At 42.5% G+C, this 20,698-nt stretch overlaps 1 protein-coding gene across 1 annotated transcript in view; it reads left to right on the forward strand.

Moving 5' to 3' along the window:
• Window positions 1–20,698, forward strand: part of IL34 (interleukin 34) — a 163,188-nt gene that overhangs the window by 112,110 nt on the left and 30,380 nt on the right. The window contains exons 4-5 of the mRNA XM_029608912.1: window positions 3,790–3,867; window positions 18,758–18,922. Of these exons, the coding sequence (XP_029464772.1) occupies window positions 3,790–3,867; window positions 18,758–18,922 (243 nt within the window). The remainder of the gene's footprint in view (window positions 1–3,789; window positions 3,868–18,757; window positions 18,923–20,698) is intronic.

Raw genomic sequence — 20,698 nt, forward strand, 5'->3', positions numbered from 1 at the left:
TTGGTCGCATAGGGCCTCCAGAGTCCCGTCTACGACCTGCCATCAACCTGTCCCTGCCGCCTCCCGGTCGGGGTCGCTGCTTCTACCACCTACAGCAGCTCTTCCTACGGCTCCGATCGGCCCAAGGGTCCACAAATCCTACAGAAACTGGCTGAGTGTGAGGAGACAAAGGGTAGTATTAAATGGAGTTTACTCTGAAGAGGAGGGCATTACTAGTGGTGTGCCTCAGGAATCAGTCCTGGATCAGTTCTTTTCAACATTTTTGTGAGCAATTTAGCATAAGGATTATCTGGAAAGGTTTGTCTTCTTGCTGCTGATGCCAAAATTTGCAACAGGGTAGACAGCCAAAAAGGTATGGAAAATATGAGGAGGGATCTAGCGAACCTCGAGGAATGATCTAGAAACTGTCAGCTAAGATTTAATGCTAAACCAATGCAGAGTAATGCATTTGTTTATTTATTTAGCATTTGGTATCAACTACTGCACTAGGCCCTAGGTGATTTACAAAAAAAACACATAATAAAATACAAATAAAATACATAAAGCAGAAAATGTAGTAAAACAATATAAAATAGTAAACAGACTGATAAAATATTCATAAAATAAGACTGCCAAAAACAAACTTAAACTTAAAATATAAAAAAGCTGTTTCCCTCAAACGAGTTTAGGAAACTACCCATGGTATAAAAAAAGCTATAAATAAATACATAAATTTTAAATAACTAAGTCTTTAAGGAAAACTTAAACTGTTTTGGACACGTCATCCATGTAGCAAGCTACTATAAAGACAAAACCAGGGGAAGCAAACCCAACATAGCAAGTGTTTTGCTGTAAGCCAGCTTCTTCAGGGCTTAGTTAAACAATTTATAATCCATCTAAGAGTCTGCGGTCTTTAGTATTGGACCAATGGGCTTGGTGATTTTCTAACTAGATTGTTGGTCTTTCATTTGTTTTTACCTGCTACAAAAATACCAAAAATGTTTTTGCTTGGACATTGGGAAAGATAGATGAGTGAATTGTCCAGATGATCCTTGCATAATACAGCGGGACACATCATCTGGCTTGCTGACACCTGTTTTAAGCATATTTCCTGCAGACAGTTGGATGGTTGTGAGTTATTTTTTGTTTTGGTTCCCCTGGTTTTGTCTTTGTTACACATTTTTGGGTTTTACCTGAGCTTTTTCTACTTTGCAAACTTCTATAAACCAGGTTCCTGCCCACATGAGCTTATCATGTGTTAGACCCTTACAATGTGGATCTGGCTGCATCTAGATCTTAGTGATCGATTTTGGATCTGCCAAAAAGGGGTTTTCAACGCTGTAGAGACTGCGAGCCTCAGCAACCAAGGGGAAGGAATATAAAAAGATATCAAAAACCCTTTGTGCTCTTCTGTGAATGACAAATGTTCTGCAAGAAAAAGCATCCAGCACTCAGTGTTAACAAGCTAGGAAAAGGGCGCTATTGTTTAGTCTGTCCAGAGAAGAGCATTACATAGCCAGCAGAGGAGGAAGCCAAAGGAATACTGGGAAAACATTTAAGGAAGAAAAGGCACAAATTGGCTGGCTCTGTGTGTTAGGGGCAGGGACTGCCAGGAGCCAGGAAGAGAGGAGTGCATCTGGCAGCCGTGCAATCAGTTCCTCTTCTGAAGAGCTAAGTATTGAGAGGGAGAAACAGAAGTCTGAACTCTGAGGGAAAAGAGGGACAGACAGCTGTTCTTAAATCCCAACAAGGGACGGAGGATACAGGAGCTGAAAGCTGAAAGAATTCCTTTCCAGAGATATCCAGGTCCAGGAGCACATGGCTAGATCACCCTCCTAAGAGACTGAGTTAAGTATTCTAAACTTTGCACAGAGAGTATCTTAGAAGAGGAGAGAGTTTATTTCGTTGCCTTTTGTCACAAATTCAGTATTGCATCCTAACTGCTTCAGCCTTTCAGCCAAACTCAAGCATAAACCCTAGCTGGCAGGTATAGCTACATGAGATAGTGCTGGAAAAGAGAAGCTGATGGACCATGGTTTTTCTGTAAGAGACTGAAACCAGGCCAGCTTTTTGTTTAGTACCAAGTAAACCATTTGGGAAGCTCATCAGAAGAGAGAGAGAGACCTTTCACACACTGCAGTGCCCATCTATTTGGTTTGTCATCTAGCCAGCTCCACCATCAAGAGGGACTTCTTCATTTTCCTGATTGTTTTTTCATACAGTTTTTTGTTTAGTTTTTCATACAGTTTTTTGTTTGGGACAGGGTGCACCCTTTACAAACTGATGACATTGGGATAGATGAAAAGGGATAGATGAAAAGGCAGCCAAAAACCCAAGGGAAGTGTACAGTATTGAAGGTGAAATTCTTCTAAGCACCAAAGAAGAGCAGGATCTGGGAGTGATTGTATTGGATGATCTTAAAGTGGACAAACAGGTGGATAAGGTGATGGCAAAATCCAGAAAGATGCTTGCCTGCATAGGGAGAGGAATAGTCAACAGGGAACAGGAATAGTCAACAGGAATAGTCATCAGGCCTTTGCCTATTCAGATAATCTTCTGAATTAAATCAGAACGATCATTAGTAGTCCTTTTGACTCTCCCCATCATTTCTATCGCTTTTGACTAAAACTACATGTCTAGCTTTAGCTCCATTACTACATTACTGAGCGTATACTATCCCGTGTGCAATATATTTGCTCTCTCCGAGACACTATTACTGTTACAATGTCAATGTTAACTGTTTTGTTTTTTTTTGTTTTTTATTGTAATCCCTAGTTCAATGTAATTGCTCTCCTCTGAGGCACTGTTACTGTTTCAATGTAAACCGAATTGATTTGTAACTTCTTACAAGAATTTCGGTATATAAAACTGTTAAATAAATAAATAAACAGAAAAAGGGAGGTGACATTGCCCTGTATAGGTCTCTGGTGAGACCTCATTTGGAATACTGTGTATAATTCTGGAGACCGCCCCTTCAAAAGAATATATGATAAAGGGGATGGAACAGCTCCCCTATGAGGAAAGGCTGAAGAGGTTAGGCCTGTTCAGCTTGGAGAAGAGACGGCTGAGGGGGGATATGTTAGAGGTCTTTAAGATCATGAGAGTCTTGAATGAGTAGATGTGAATCGGTTATTTAAACTTTCGAATAATAAAAGGACTAGGGGGCATTCCATGAAGTTAGCAAGTAGCACATTTAAGACTAATCAGAGAAAATTCTTTTTCACTCAACGTACAATAAAGCTCTTTGCCAGAGGATGTGGTAGTGTAGTTAGTGTAGCTGGGTTCAAAAAAGGTTTGGAGAAGTCCATTAACGGCTATTAATCAACTTTACTTAGGGAATAGCCACTGTTATTAATTGTATCAGTAGTATGGGATCTTCTTAGTGTTTGGGTAATTGCCAGGTTCTTGTGGCCTGGTTTGGCCTCTGTTGGAAACAGGATGCTGGGCTTGATAGACCCTTGGTCTGACCCAGCATGGCAATTTCTTATGTTCTTATGTCAGCATGGGAATTCCTGTACGTGCTCAGATAAATTTTTTCTTTACTCTGTGCTATGAGAGAACATGTTATTTTCCATCACAGTGCCATCTGATGGCATCACCAGCTTTTTTGGATGATTTGCCCTGCTGTCCATAGAGAACACCTGTTACAGGTAAGCAACTTTTCTATTTCTTCCTACAAATGGAGCCCTCTGTTTGGCTAGCACTACACTGTCCCTGCTAGGTACATGAGCAAATGTAGCAAGGGAGATATAAATGGCATGACCCTGTCCTCTTTTCTTCTAACACCTTATCTGTTGCTGTCTTTTGCAGAAGTACAACTTCCCAATTAATTACACCATCAGAGTCCGTCACGAAGAGGTGCTTAAGGTTTCCAAGGTCACCAATCTGGTGAGAATTAGCTATTTCCCTCTGAAGACAAAAAGCAGCTTTGTGGTTATATACAGGTCTGGAGTGGGGGGGGGGGGGGGGGGGGGGGGGGACAGAGAGGACAGCTGCCATTGCATGGGCAACTCTTGCTAGCATAGAGTGGAGAAGATGTTCCTATCCATCCCTCAGCTAGCGAGGTAGAACCTGTGTTGCATAAGCAATGATCCTGTGGAGATGGAGAGAGGAGAATAAACTGAACAAGCACATTTATAAACACAGATGTGGAAGCTGCAGTCATGTGAGCTGTGGGGGAGATGTGTAGGCATGGGAGTTGTAAGTAAGGGAAGATATGCACACTTGGAAGCTGCAAAGGAAGGATAAGTAAAGGAGGTAGTTGCAGAGCAGTGGTATGCAGTGATGTGAGTGCAACCTAAATGATGAAAGCTTCATGACTCCATCTTTTTTTAGTTTATTACCCTTCTTAGTATGAGTCGTCACTCTAATCCCTGTGCCTTTCCTTCCAGCTCACATCAGATTTATACACAACTTTCAATATTTATAAGTTTTGCTTCCATTTCTTTGCATATGTTAGCATATGCAAGATGATGGTGAATCCATTTTTTACTGAAGTGGTTTACAGGCCTCTGACTCAAACAGAAGAACTAGACAGAGATTAGGTTGAAGACATCCAAAAGGTGAGAAAGAAGGGAGAAGTGTTGATGGAGATTTTAATCTGCCAGACATAGAATGGAGAGTACCTGCTGCAGAATCTACCAGAAGTAGAGAGATAGTGGATGCCCTGCAAGGGGCTCGGTTCAAACAAATGGTAATGGAACCCACGAGGGAGGGAGTTATACTCAACCTAGTACTCACTAACGGAGATAATGTCTCTAATGTTGGGGTGGGTGCCCACCTGAGCACCAATGATCATCAAATGGTATGGTTTGATATTGCAAATAGGAACTGAGAGGTCACACGAAGACCTGAGTTTTGAATTTCAAAAATACAGACTTTGTCGAAATGGGGATGTACCTGGAGGTAGAACTAGAAGACTGGGAGAAAATGAGAGAGATCGAACAACAGTGGGCCCAACTTAAAGGAGCAATTACAAAGGCAACAAATCTATATGTTAGAAAAGTAAACAAAGGTAAGAGAAATAAGAAACCGATCTGGTTCTCAAAGGAGATGGCTGAAAAAATAAAGACAAAAATAACAGCGATCAAGAAATATAAAGGATCCTAAAAAGAGGAACATAGGGAAGAATATCTGGTGAAACTGAGGGAGACAAATCAAGAAAGAAAAAGTCAGGTGGAAGAAAGGATTGCCAAAGAGATGACAAAACATTTTCCAGATATATCAGAGAAAGGGGAAAGCTCTGAAGTGGTATAGTGAAATTGAAAGGTTGCAAAGACCAATGTGTGGAGAGAGACGAAAAAATGTCCGAAATATTAAATATCTCAGTTCGGTGTTCACTAAAGAAGACCCTGGAGAAGAACCGTTGCTTGTTGACAAAACTGTGGTTGGGGGTGGAGTAGATGAAACTCCATTTACAGAAGGGAATGTATAGCAAGAGCTAGGAAAATTGAAAGTGGGCAAAGTCATGGTGCCGGATGAGGTACATCCCAAAATACTAAGAGAGCTTAGAGATATGCCAGCAGGTCTGCTGAAAGACCTGTTCAATAGATCACTGAGAATGGGAAACGTGCTGCAAGATTAAAGGAGAGTAGTGGTCCTGCTTCACAAGAGTGGGAGAGAGGAGGCTGGAAACTACAGGCTGCTTAGCCTCACCTCGATGGTGGGAAAATTAATGGAGAGTCTGCTGAAGGAAAAGATAATGAACTATCTATAATCCAATGGGTTGCTCAACCCGAGCAGCATAGATTCACCAGGGGAAGGTCCTATCAGACAAATCTGATTTTTTTTTTTATTAGGTGACTAGAGAATTGGATCAGGGAAGAGCAGTTGATGTGATTTACTTGGATTTTAGTAAAACCTTTGATACAGTCCCACATAGAAGACTCATGAACAAAATAAGAAGCTTGGTAGGGGGTGCCAAGGTAGTAGCGTGGATTGCAAGCTGGTTGTCTGACAGGAGACAGCGTGTAATCCTAAATGGAACCTACTCTGAATAAAGAATGGTGTTAAGTGGAATGCCACAGGGATCGGTTTTGGGACCAGTTCTGTTCAATATCTTTGTGAGCGACATTGCAGAAGGGATAGAAGGTAAAGTTTGCCTGTTTGTGGTTGATACTAACATCTGCAAACAGTGGACACACCTGAGGAAGTAGAGAAAATGAAAAGTGATTTAAGAAATCTTGAAGACTGCTTGAGGATTTGGCAGCTGAGATTCAAGGCCAAGAAATGCAGAATCATGCATCTGGGGTGTAGTATTCCAAAAGAGCTGTATGTAACTGGCAGTGAAAGACTAATGCTCACGGACTGTGAGAGGGATCTTGGTGTGAGAGAAGGTGCAGGGGAGATATGATCTAGATCTTCAGATACCTGAAAGGTTTAATGATGAACAATTGTCAAAACTTTTCCATTGGAAAGAAATTGATAGAACTAGAGGTCATGAAATGAAACTCCAGGGAGGACAACTCAGAACCAATGTCAGGAAATATTTCTTTATGGAGAGGGTGGTGAATGCCTGGAATGCCCTTCTGGAAGAGGTGGTGAAGACGAAACAGTGAAGGAATTCAAAGGGGCATGGGATAAACACTGTGGATCCTTAAAGGCTAGAGGATGGAAATGAAGAAAAAAGTACATGGGGATAACTTGCTGGTGTGGTGGTTGCTACCCTTAACAAATAAGCCTTGATACTGTTAAATCAACTCCATTATTGCTGTCTGTGTCAACGGCAGTGGGAAAAGGGGAATTGAATTCAGACAACAATCAAGGGCTCCAACTTTTACAGTTTGGGGAGCAAATAAGCATGGGGGTAACTTGCTGATGCAGCTTTTACTACCCTTAACCAATAAGCCTGATACTTTTGATGCAACTCCAACATTGCTCTCTGCTTCCATGGCAGGTTAAAGGGAAATTGGATTCAAACAGCATCCAACTATGGCCCTGACTTTCACAGTCTGGGAAACTGAGAAGCATCGGGGTAACCTGCTCAGTGCGGCAGATAATAGCATAAGCTTGCTGGGCAGACTGGATGGATCCTTTTCTGCCATCATTTTTATGTTTCTAAATTTCAGAAATCTTCAGTGCATTCATGAATTTGATACAGTCGGATTCAGCTAATTTAAGAGCCACAGTACTTACAAGATGTTTTTGATTGGTCTGTCTGTACTGCCTTAGAAATTCAGATTTCTGTTCTGTGCCAAGCTACGATAATTGTTCATTAAACAAAGTGTCACCGAAAACTAAAAAAAACCCCAAAAAGCAGAGTTTACAGAGAACCATGTGTCAGGTCTTGAAAGACTATTTTGTTCAACGGAATCTATTCTGCTTGGCCAGATAGCCAGTGGCAATTGTGCTACCATATGAGAAGCCTGGGTTTGATCATCAGACCCATTTTCTACTCATCAACAATTACAACCTCCCTGGGATCTGGGGAGGGGGGGGGGGGTAGCAGGGGTGGGAGGGAGAAGAATAATCCTAACCACTGCATACAGTGACACACATTGATGAGATTCAGAATATATGTACATCAGTTTCTAAAAGGAACTGTGATCTGTGTCATCCATAGAAGACTCCTGCTGGAGATCATGTGGTGTAGTGAGAGGGAGATGATCTGATTCCCATCCCTGTGTCCCCTCGCTGCTTATCCTCCCCCATCGACCTAATACTTGTTTGTCATTTTGAAACTGAATAGTGGACCATGTTATATCAGGACTTTTGGGCTGTGATACTTGTTGTCATGGCCACAAGGATCGCCAAGAAAGAAAAGGAGAAGTTAAAGTCGGCGGAATCTAAGATGGCGGAAGAGGTCACTGATTCTGAGAGAGAATCTCGGAAAATTGCAGCGATCTCAGAATTAAAGCAGGCAGGGGCTGAAGCTCTGGAACCTGAGTTTAAAAAAATCTTTGATAAGTTATATGAGGTGTCTGGGACTTTAACCGGTTATGAGAGGCATTTTGCAGAGATGGAACAGAGAATCTCTGATAACCATGATGACCTTGCTTCGCTTCAAAAAGAGATCTCCACATTAAAATCGGCATTGAAGAAAAACGTGGAAAGGCTTGAGGATCTGGAGAACAGATCTCGTGGTTACAATCTGTGCTTCATCGGCTTACCTGAGTCGCTGGAAGATCATGAACTGCCACATTTTTTAGAGTCATGGATTCTGAAAGAATTAGGCCTATTGGAAGCGAATGGCAAGCTGTGTTTTGAGAGAGCACACCAGCTGGAGCCTAGAAGGGAGAAGGCCAGGTGTCTGTATGTCGTCATAGCCAAAGTATTCAACTTTGCGCATGAATTGGAGATTTTGCAGGCACTCTGCTCAGGGAAACAGCTTTGCCATAATAACAAGAAAATACTAGTCTTTCAAGATTATTCCGCCGAGTTGTCAGCACAAAGACGGGCATTTGTGCCAGTAAGCTCAAAATTATATGCTATGGGCATACACTCTGCTCTGCTTTATCCAGCAAAACTCCTTATGCTTGCTGATGGAGTGAAATGGTTTACAGATACCATTGCAGCCCGGGTCTATGTCGCAGAATTGGAAGCTAAGTCCAGTACGCAGCACTGATCTTGATTCTGGCATCCATTTGAAGACTTTGTGAGGTGAAAGGCCTCTCTTTTATACTTAGAAGATGGTGTATGTGATAATGTTGTGTTGTATACTTCTTTTTACTTCTTTCATGATATTTCTGGGTTCAAAATAATTGGATGAGAACTGGTTGTTAGTCATTGCGCTTTATGGTGGTGAACAAATATTTTGCGCCCTTCTACATTTATGATTTTTTTCATGGGCTACTTAACACCAGCAGTGGGAAGGTGGTTTTATTTTATTTTTATTGCGAAGTAATTCTTTACTCTTTGCACTATTTGAGTGAAAGAGTATTGTGTTTTAAAAATGGGGAGGATGGAGGTGGAATGGGTAGTAGGGGGTTTGGATGCACCAAAAGTGATCTCAGTAAATTGTATGAGTTTGGTGGAAGGGGGGTATAACGTGGAGGTTTTGGGAAAAGAGGGATGATTTTATTGTTCTTTGTTTGATTCAACAAGTTGTGGGCAGGCCTTGTGTGATGAGCACAGTATGCTGGACAGGAGGCTTGAATGTGTTAGGTGGGGACCTATGCTGGGAATGTTCCTACATGGGATGGTTGGTGTTTTTGACATGCAGATAAGTGGTCTGGATGTGGATAAATGACTTCCCAAAGCGTGAAGTTGATCTCCTGGAATGTATGTGGAATACAATCAGTAATTAAAAGAGCTAAAATCCTAACTGTTCTGAAAAAAAACAAAACCCAGCAGATTTTTTTTTTTTTTTTTGCAAGAAACACATTTGAGCGATCCTGAGCACACTAAGTTGCAGAAGTACTGGGTTGGAATGGTTCATTATGCCTCCACCTCCTCCAGATCAGCTGGTGTTGCGATATTAGTGCATAATAAATTGCCAGTTATTGTTAAATGGGAAATTAAAGATCCTAAGGGTAGGTATTTGATTTTGGTGACTGAGCTTGATCATAAAACCTTAGCGTTATGCAATATGTATGCTCCTAACAATTATGATCATGCTTTTTTTTTGGGGTATATACAAATTATTACTTCCATATGTGGATGATGGCTTAATATTGGGAGGAGACTTTAATGTTGTCCGTGACTCCACATTGAATAGATCAGGGTTGGTTAAAGGTGATAAGTGCTTCCTGAAGAGGGGTATCAATTTTTTGGAAGAGGGGTTACAATTGGTGGATGCATGGAGGGTGTTAATTCCTTTTGAGAGGGACTACACACTCTTATCAAGAGCCCACACCATCTTTTCTAGATTAGACTATATACTGGTTGAAAAGAATATTTTCACAGGAGTCATAAATATGGACATCGATGAGATTTTGATTTCTGACCATGCTCTGGTTTGGGCCCAGTTTACTTATCGAGTGGGAGATAGATTGACTTATAGTTGGCAATTTCTATATTATTTGGCACTGACCCCCACTTTCAGGATTATGTACAAACAAAATGGAAGGCTTATACTATTAACAATAGTAATCATGTGGCTGATCCCATTCTGTTCTGGTATACTGCTAAGGCTGTCCTTAGGGAGGATATTATTTCTTAGGTAGTTCAGAGGAGAAGAGATATTGACAAATTTTTATTGGAGTTGGAACGTCAGCTTCATCGAGCCAAACATTCTCTGTCAGTATCAAACTCCACATCAGATAGAGAAAATTATATAGCTACATGGATGGCGTTAAATTAGTTGCTCATCAGAGAACTAAAAACAGCTTTTTATACTATAAATTCAGGCTCTGTCAATATACTGACAAGACGGGTAAGTTCATGGCTAGCTTGATCAAGACAAATGGTTGTTCTAAATATGTATCTGCATTAAGAATTTAATCAGGTAACCTGACTAATTCAAATCGAGAAATACTTGATAGTTTTCAAACTTTTTATGCAGAACTCTATTCCTCCGATGGTTGGGATTCTGAGAAATGTAGAAATTTTTGTGGTAATTTGGGGTTGCCAAGTTTTATTGAAGAGCAATTAGAATGGTTGGTAGGGAAGAGGTTTCTGTAGGTATCCGACAATCCAAATCTCTTAAAGCTCTGGGTCCGGATGAGTATAGTGCAGAAATCTTTAAAATGCTTTCTGATCTTTTAGTAGACCCCTTGCATTTGGTATTTCAAACTCTGATAGATAAGGGGAAATATCCTCCACGTACCAATCTAGCACATATCACAGGTATTTACAAGTCTTATTGTCCCATTTCTCTATTGACTAATGTCAGATTTTTCTTACTACAATGAATCTCTGTAAGAGAAATTGGGAGCCTTTTCTGGTGGCCAGTTTTGATGCTGAAAAAGCATTTCAAATGGTGGAATGGGATTATCTGTTTTATATTTTACAGCATATGGGTTTAAATGGCTTTTTCTTTAATGCAGTGAAATTATTATATAATCACCCCTTAGCATTAATCATGGCAAACAGCATACATTCTGATTCTTTTCACATAGGCCTTGGGACTAGGCAAGCATGTCCCCTATCCCCACTTTTTTTTTTTTCTTTTGCAATTTTCAATAACTCAAAACATTTTACATGTTCCAGCAAATGAGCATAATATTTCCATTATTTAAGGTAACTTTTTACAATTATCCAGATCTCTAAAGGTACCATCAAATAAGAATAAGAAAAATATATTTAGAATAGATATGGAAAACTGAATTTTAATATTACTGTTGCTCGTGTTACTTTTACACTACAAGGGGGAGATCCATTCCACTTTAGAGCAATTCAACAATCATATAGAAAAAAGGAAAACTGAGAGTAAGGCAGTTATATATTAATTCGCTGATTCAGCCTGGATCTAGTGTCCACTGATGTGATTGTAAGAAATTGCAGAGCTGATCCGGCTCGTAGAAAACATATCTATTCCCGGACACTTTCATGACACATTTGCATAGAAACCTCAGAATGATCTGGGCTCCATGACTCCTAGCTTTAGGTAACAATGTCAAAAATTTTTTTCTTTTTCTTTGTGTTTCCTTAGAAACGTCGGGATATATCCATACCTTCTGGTTTAGATATAAAACAGATCGATTTTGTAAGAACTTCTTCATGATATTTTCTCTGTCCAATGGTATTGAAAATTTTACCAATAAAGTTCCTCTTCCTTCTAATTGCTGTTGTTGTGTGGTTTCTAGGAACTCAGTAATATTTAATTATACATTTTCACCAGATCCAATTTGATTCTCAGATGTTTCTTTAAGGTCAGACACAAAATATGCCTTAATTATCTTAGGTTGCTCTTCCAAAGCGATCTTAAGGACATCCCTCAGGTAACTTTTAAACTGTTCTTTTGGAGATATCAAATTACATTTAGGAAAATTCAATACTCTAATATTGGTGTTTCTTAAGTCATTTTCAATTATCTCTAACCTCCTATTAGTAACAATATCAGTTTTTATCAGCGTATCTTGTACTATCTCAATTTTATTTATTTTCTCCTCCATTTGAGTCATTTTCTTCTCTTGTTTCTCCACTGATGTTTTCAGGTTACCACAAATTTCTTGCATCGTTTTCATAGGACCTGATATCGTCATTAAAGAGTTTTGAAGTGTGGCTATAGCTAGCCATAATGATTCCAAAGTAATATTCTCAGGTTTTTCTAGCGGTTTCAGTTCCGGGAAGGAAATTGTTTGTATAACAATTTTATATTTTCCTCAGCTCTAAACAATTCTGTGGAGTTTTCCAAGGCCATTTCCTCTCCTCCTACGGCTCCAAGGCATTCGGAGGGTTCCCCTCCCCCCTCCGGGGTTGACGCCATTAGTCCTCCCTCCATAGCCGATGTTAAGTTCTTCCCTGCGATACACCCCTCGGGTGAACTCACCCCTTCCAGCACATTCCGTTGTAGAGGTGATTCAGTGCTCGCAGGCAGTGTCCATGTCGGGGGGGGAGGTGTCAGCGGGGCTCCAGGGCTTAAAGATGTTTCAGCCGCATGCGACAGCGTTTGCTCTCCGGATGTCACTAGCGCGGTCCTCACTGGATTTACTGCCGGGGAATAAAACTCCACAATAGTTGTTTGCTGCAGTGTCGGGCTAGGGACACTCGAGGAAGCCTCTCTAATCCGAGCTTTTCGCTTGGTATGTGGCATTTCTGCCTATTTCCAACAAATAAAATGAGGTAATTTCTTGCAAACACTGCGGAGCTCCAAACGCCATGTCCTCTCAGTAAGACGCCATCTTGGATCCTCCCCTCTTTTATTTTATTGAACCTGGAGCCACTATTAGCAAATATCCAATCTTCAGAAGAAGTACAAGGGAAGAAATTGGGATATCTTGGCTCAGTCGCTTATTTTTGGAGATTTTTGATCATTCTCTAATATTAAATTAAATATTGACAAGTCAGAAGCATTAGCTTTTCCAGAATTTATTAAAACATATTGGGGGATCAGTTTCCTTGAAGTGGGCTGTTGGCACAATTAGTTATTTGGGACTTCAAGTATCCACTGATTTGTCAACTTTATATGGGTTAAATATATCTAAGCTGCTAGTATCTACCAAGGATAAACTGATTGCATGGCGGGATTTGCCTTTGTCTTTGGGAGGAAGGATTAACATTTTTAAAATGTTTTTTTCCCCTAAGTGGATCTACATGTTTCAAAATCTCCCTCTACAGCTGAAACAAAGATATGGAAATATTCTAGATAAGCTGCTTCGTGATTTTATCTGGAAGGGGATGGAATCAAGGATTCTACTGGCCTGGTTAAAAATGGATTGGGCACATAGAGGGATTTATTGGGTTATAATCAAGATAGTATTTTAAGAATTGTCAGGGATTGATTCAATGATGATGATTCTTTTGTGAATATTCAGGGAGAAAAGGCGTTAACGTCTCCAGTTTTTTTGAGATATGTATTGCATGCTCAGTCTAAAAGTTTTCTTAGAGAATGGTCTGATTGTTCCAATGAGATGGGCGTGGTCCAGACTGTGTAAGAATCTCTTTTCCCATTACATTCTTCACTCCTGTTGCCCATCCAAGGTAACTTGGATTTTTCTCTGGGCTCCAACTCAATGGATTTTCAGTTATGGGCTTCCAAGAAGATGTTGATGCTAGAAACAATGGGGCGTCCAGGGTTCCCTGGTTTGTGTATTTAGGGTAATAGAAAATACTTGGCTGAGATTCCTCCTTCCTCTCCTCCCCCATCTCCATATATTTTACCCACTTCCTGTACTATACTTCATGCATCTGACAATGTCCTCGAAAGCTCATGCTTCAATAAATTGGATATCCTCTAAGGCAATGGTTCTCAACCTTTTTTCGGCCGGGACTCACCTCGCAGATGGTTCTCACATATGTGACACACTGAACATATGACCGTCATGGGGCTATATGTAAACATACACTCCGCATCCACGAGAACCCCCTTGACCCTTAACAATGGATGCAGAGCAGAACTAGGGCATTATCCATAGAACTCACCATGCAAAAAAAAGATATTCTGGTTCTGATGACATCTCAGTAAAAGCAAAACAAAATCCCTTTACTACCAGGCACAATAGCCCTCCTTATGAAAAGGCAATAATTTACCACTAATGCATATCCTATTGAGAAAACACAACAAATAAGATTGATACAATTGCCTACATGCTAATAAAATACCTCACTTCGGTCACACACCCAGAACTGACCTTCACCAAGTACAGAAAGACCACACATTATAAATATGGAGACAAACTGGAATGGAAAACCAAAAAAAGCCATTCTGCATGCAGTGCAAATCTGGAGAAATGGAAAGAGAAATATAGCACCCAACACAGCCCCAGGATCTGCAATAATGCACAGAAACTAATCTGCACAAAGTTACACCTGCATTATGGTACACATAACAACCCTATCTATGAAAAGGCAACACTACAAATATTAAATCAGGTCCTAAACACTAATACATCTCCTATTAGGAAAACAGAACAAGCCAAGCTCCTATAGATCCCCACACAGAAATAACTGTAAAACTATATTAATAAATGTTTCAAAACAGCTGATGAACAGAATAACGTCAAACAATTAAAACTCATAAAAATTATTAAAAATTGTCCAGATATCAATAAAATATTTCAAAACAGCAGACATATCACATAATACTCAATAATTAAAATGGCAGTCAATCAAGAAAAATAAACTTAAAATGCCACCTTTACTTACCCTCTCCAGAAACTCTCCTATTCTTTTCCCTTGAAAGCACATACCAGGAGCAGCAGCGGCTGCTGAAGCTCTGTCCTCACGGTCCTCTTCTTTAGGGCCCACAAGTCACTCACACACACACACACACACACACACACACAAACACACCCCAATTAAACACTACGACCAGTCCCTATCTCACACACACACACACCCCAGTCACCTCCCTACCCAATCTCTGTCTCTCACTCACACCACAGTCACCTCCCTGCCCAGTCTCTGTCTCTCACACACACCACAGTCACTTCCCTGCCCAGTCTCTGTCTCTCACACACAGCCCAGTCACCACTCTGCCCAGTCTCTGTCTCTCACACACAGCCCAGTCACCACTCTGCCCAGTCTCTGTCTCTCACACACAGCCCAGTCACCTCCCTGCCCAGTCTCTGTCTCTCACACACACCACAGTCACCTCCCTGCCCAGTCTCTGTCTCTCACACACAGCCCAGTCACTTCCCTGCCCAGTCTCTGTCTCTCACACACAGCCCACTCACCACTCTGCCCAGTCTCTGTCTCTCACACACAGCCCAGTCACCACCCTGCCCAGTCTCTGTCTCTCACACACAGCCCAGTCACCACCCTGCCCAGTCTGTCTCTCACACACAGCCCATTCACCTCCCTGCCCAGTCTCTGTCTCTCACACACACTTTGCTTAGAGCTCCAATGCTGTGTTCCCCTTTAATTTCGCAGTGGCAGATTTTCCAGTGCTGCTGCTGCCTTCTCAGCCGCACTGAAGCAGCAAACATTTATTTTAGAAAAATATGCAACAGAACTCAAGCCTTTCTGCTGGATGTCTGGATATCTCTAGGCTTCCGCGGTCCCTCATCTGCCTGCTTTTACGGCCGCTGGGAGCTCCAATTGCCCCATCTGTAATCAGCATGGCTGAGTTCCACTTTTACTTTGAACGTGGTTCTGCTGCACTCACTGTTGCATTGGGGGGGAATCCCCGGGGGAATCCCCGGAGCAACCAGCCTCTTTGTGCTTGCGACTCACTGCCGCTTTGGGGAATCCCTACTCTATCACGGTTCCTGGCGCGGCTGGCCTCTTTTCTTTGTGGCTTGCCGCTGTGTTTAATTTCAGCACTTCCAGCCCATGGCGGCCACAGGGTCGGGCTTCTTCGCCGCCACGGGCCTGGACACTGTCACTCCTCCCAGCCCCCCTCAAACCACCCCACCCTGGGCTATGAGATGCCCCTCTTCTTCCTGCCCCACCGGCCAATCAGAGGCTTCCTCCTCCCACTGGCATGAAGAAGGGAGTAGGCTTCCAATTGGCCCGTGGGGGCAGGAAGAACGGAGGAGGTTTCCAATTGGCCCGTGGGGGCAGGAAGAACGGAGGAGGCTTCCCATTGGCCCACAGGGGCAGGAAGAAGGGAGGAGGTTTCCCATTGGCCCACGGGGGCAGGAAAAAGATAAAGGGAAGTATAACTGGGGCCGTGGACACCGGGAGCCGTGAAACACCAACCAGTGCTTGGCGACACATTGGTGTGTTGCGACACATCGGTTGAGAATCGCTGCTCTAAGGTGCCACCTGCCTCTTGTCATTTTTGCTACACCAGACTAACAGATATCCCTCTGAAGAATCTCTCAGCTAGGGAACCTAAGAGCCTCACATCGTGCTTCTTTTCTTCAGCTCTGTCCATTGCTTCTCACTCTGTGCCTGTGGAAGTAGTATTTATGACCTTTATCAAACCCATCCCCTTAGGGGGAATGACATCTCCTACTATCACTCAACCCTAGCTGCAATTTTAGTGATCCCTTCCAAAACACCTCCTACATAGGAAAGATCTTGCACTTTGCAGAGCACTGTGGAAATGGAACTCTTGTTAAACCCTATAGAGTGAGCAGGAATCCTCCAGAAATCCTTTTCTAGTGATTCTAGCCAGGATTATATAATATTTAATCATCACTGGCATCAGTGGAATACTAGGGGGTCCGCCCTGGGTAACAACCAGGAAGAGGGTGCCAACCACTGTTCCCTTTAAACTGTGAGCGTGCATGGCTGTGCTCAACATTTGTCACACCCACACACAACATTTGTAATGCCCACACACAGCTTTTATTCCCGCAAGCATGAAAATAAGTGGGGCCGTGGTGGAGCTCATCCCATCATGGCCCAAAGAAAACAAGAGATCCCCAAACCTCCAGGTGCTCTTTCTCCTTCCTGCCCGCACGGCCCTGGAAGAAAAACATTACCAGATTCGCACGGGCAGGAAAGAGGAGGAGCATCGGCTCGCATGCAGAAGAGAAGCATCATCTGTGGTAGGGCAGCCATGGTCTCCACCTTGTGGTGGCCCAGTAATAGGACCAATGAGGATCTCATTTCGTGGTGGCAGAGATGATCAGGGCTGCCGCAGAGCCAGTCCCATAGGACTGTGAAGAGGAGACCCAGAAGCAAGAGGGAGGCTGAGGCCCTGTAGAGTGTGTGTGTGAGAGAGAATGAGTTGAGAGACTGTGTGTGGGAGTGAGAGTCTGTATGCTGTGAGAAACAGAGACAGCATGTGAGATCCTCTGTATTTGTGTGAGAGAGCATGCAAGAGTGAAATCTTGTGTGTGTGAGACAGCTTGAAAGAGAGAGCTGTGAGTATGAGAGAGAGGCAGCATGTGAGAATGAGACCTAAATATGCGATTGAGGAAGGAAGGGAAGAAGACAGGTGGAAAGAGAAGAAACAGAAAAAAAAAGAGACCTTATAAAAGGAATTGGGAAATGAGCAAGAAAGGGAACGTGGAAAAAAAAAGCCTGAGACCAACCAATTAGAAAACTAAGATCAAACAGCAAAGGTAAAAAAAAATAATAATAATTTTAGTGATTGGCATATGTTATCTTTTACAATGTGCATTATATATTTGTATTTTGTTCTTTCGGACTTTCCATTTTTATTTTTGTCTGCATGTTTCTGTCCCTAATTTGTAGTGAGGTGCAGTATTTCTGTAGGGCTGTATAGCAATACAGCTTGTTCTATTAACACCAATAGGTGGTGTATTAGTGTTCTAGGGCATAGCATAATTTTTGCATTGCTGCTGTGTTATAGATAAGGCTGCTAATGTTTAAGTCCTGAGATAATGCTGGTATGATATGGTATGGCAAGTTTCTAGGTGTCTTATTTTTATATTTTGCAAGGGTTTGTGTTCTCAAAGTGTTTGGCAGTGAAGGGTTTGCAGTTACAGTAAGCCCTGTGATGGACATGTGTTCAGTGTGTCACACAGGTGAGAGCCATGTTTCAGGTGTGTCCTGACAGAAAAAAGGTTGGGAGCATGCATAACTTTTTTTTCGGCCACGTACAACTTTACACCCCCTCCCTCGTGCAGAGATCAGAATAGGCAGGGATAAACCAAACCCCTGCCCGATCCAATCAGTGGCATGACACCTCTCCATACCCCATCCTGGGCAGCAGGAGTTATGTTTATTGAAACTGGTCCTGCGGCAGCAGGAGATGATGTTGAGATAAGCGCGACTCTTGCTGCTGCCTACCCCACAACTCAGCAGGCCACCGAAAGTGGAAACGGAGGCCTCCAGCAGACTCCGTTCCACTGATGGCTGAAGAAAGGAGAAGGATGCGATGTCTGCTAGTGGACCCCATGCTGCTGGAGGCCAAAATATGGAAGAGGATGCAATGGTCATCAGCAGACCCCATCTTCTGGTGGCCATAGAGAGGAAGAGGATGCGTTGGCTATCAGCAGACCCCATCTTACTGGCGGCTGAAGACGAGGCCCAAGCCCTGTGTGAGTGTGTGTGTGAGGGGTGCCAAAGGAAGTGTCCATTCCAGTTGCCAAATACTTTAGCTACACCACTGACTGACATTTTGAGTTGGAAATACCCAGCTTTGTTTTCTACATGAGGGTTCTTCACCAGTATTATAAGGATGTGATATAATATTTCTGTTATGTTTATATCCATAATGTGCCACAATAATGCCAATTATCTGGGATCTGATTACACTGGGTGGAATGATCTGCTATGGTAAATTACTGCCAGATAACTGCTGTAGTTCATTTTGTTGGTAGATGTAAATAATATCATATGCCTTTTTTTTTTTTTTGCTGTCATTTATTCCTGCTAGAGGCAGAAATATAATGTCACAGAATCGGATCTTCAGAACTTGTGGTGGTATGTGAGCAATAGCGTCGTGAAGAGGATCCAAAATGTGCTACCAAGGAAGCATCCATCCTGGAATTATACCACAGACCTGCTCAAGATCCTGGAGGAACCACTGAACGATACAGAGGTAAATGGAATAGACACTGAAAATAATAGATGAGAGGACCTTAGATTCCTCCCCGTAGTAGATCCTTATGTGCACAGTTCTAGAAGGAATTGTTTAAAAAGCAGATAAAGTATATCTTCCATTTCATCCTGCTATACCAGTCCAGCCTGAACAAGTGGGTTATGTCCCCTTACCAGCAGATGGAGGCAGAGTACATAGATTTATCCTGTGTCATCATTGCCACTATGTATAAAGAGAACCCTGTATGCTCTTCTTCCAGCAGATGGTAGGACTCTCAGATGCAGCAGCAGGATTTTTTTTTTTTAAGGCTCTGTTACTGTTTAGGGCCAGGCTTCTGTTGCAGCCAGGAGAGCGCATACCTGTTGATCAGAGTTTCCCAGTCTCAGAGGGGATATGGTCAAGCCTGAGAGGGGAATCTTTCCTGTAGTATAAACAAATAAATAAATAAGAGACAGAGGATCTGACAGGAGAGACTGTGATTTTTTTACTACAAGCATTTGAGAGAATCTTACTAATCCCCTCCCCTTCCCTGTTCCTCACTTGACTGTTGTCAGTTTGTTTTAAATTTAAAAAAAATGTGAGAGAGGATGGAGCAGACCTTTGATTAGACGGCAATCATCAGGTTGACAGGCTATATGGAGACAGGCTCCTTGATCTGCTGCTGGGGGGATTTTGAGAAGCAGCTTCCTTTGGCCTGAGTTGGGTATTTTCTTTTTTAGCCATGATGGACAAGTCCAGGCACAGCCACTGTTGTGGGGCCTGCAGCTATCGGATGTTTGCATTGGCCACAGGGCCTCTGTGCTTCATGTGTGTATTTGCAGGGGAGATTCTGGGAGAGTGTTCACCAGGCTCTAGGGGGCCATCTGCCACACCTTCCTTGCTGGGGAAGCCTCCTTTCTCTGCCAGGGTTAATTCAGGAGGAGGCTTCAGATGCTGCGATTTTGGCGGGAGCGGTGGCCACTTTAGGCTCCTTGGCCGTTGCATTTAGATTCTGAGATGGGAATTGGTGATGCTACAATCTTTGCTCCCACAGAGGGCCCCATGAAGTAGCTATTTCGGGACAGGTTAATTTTTCTGATGCATTTTCCACAGTTTTTCAGATTTCTTCAACAGGCTTTCTTTGGCATTCAGAAGCCTGAAGTGCAACAAAAGTCCTTTGCTGAGACCATCAAGCTCCTTGCAAGTATCCCAGGAGGTCCTATGGAGTCTCCCAACCCGGACTTTGAAGAGATGCAGGAGCAGCCTGAGGACCTCATGGATTCTGCAAGCTGTGAGCTGGAAGGAGAGGTGGCTTCTAATTGAGAAGACAGGACATTTATCCACTTATTTCTTAAGGACGAGATTATGGCATTGTTCAATCAATTGATTTCTTGCCTCAGAATAGCAAATGCCAAGGTGGAGGAAGCTCCAGTTTGGGACGCCATTAACAAAAGGATTAGCAAAACTACTAAGGCTTTTCCTTAGAGGAAATGGCATTGGCAGAATGGGTGGATCCAGAGACTAGTCTCAAAGGTGTAAAGAATCTTCTCAAATTGTATCCCCATCCTCCTGAGGTGGTCAAGTGTTTCATTTGCCTCAGGTGGATGCTCTGGTCAGGTTGGTTACCTGAAGTACTACTATACCTGTGGAGGGTAGCACTTCTCTTAAGGATCCCCAGGACAAGAGGATCAAGATACCCTTGAAGCTCTTGCTTACTTCCACAATCTTGGCGGTCCAGATTTCTGTTTGTGGCAGTTTTATGATTTGTGCCCTCTTGCGTTGGATATAACAGCTAAA

This window comes from Rhinatrema bivittatum, chromosome 7 (genome assembly GCF_901001135.1).
Source record: "Rhinatrema bivittatum chromosome 7, aRhiBiv1.1, whole genome shotgun sequence".
Classification (NCBI taxonomy): domain Eukaryota; kingdom Metazoa; phylum Chordata; class Amphibia; order Gymnophiona; family Rhinatrematidae; genus Rhinatrema; species Rhinatrema bivittatum.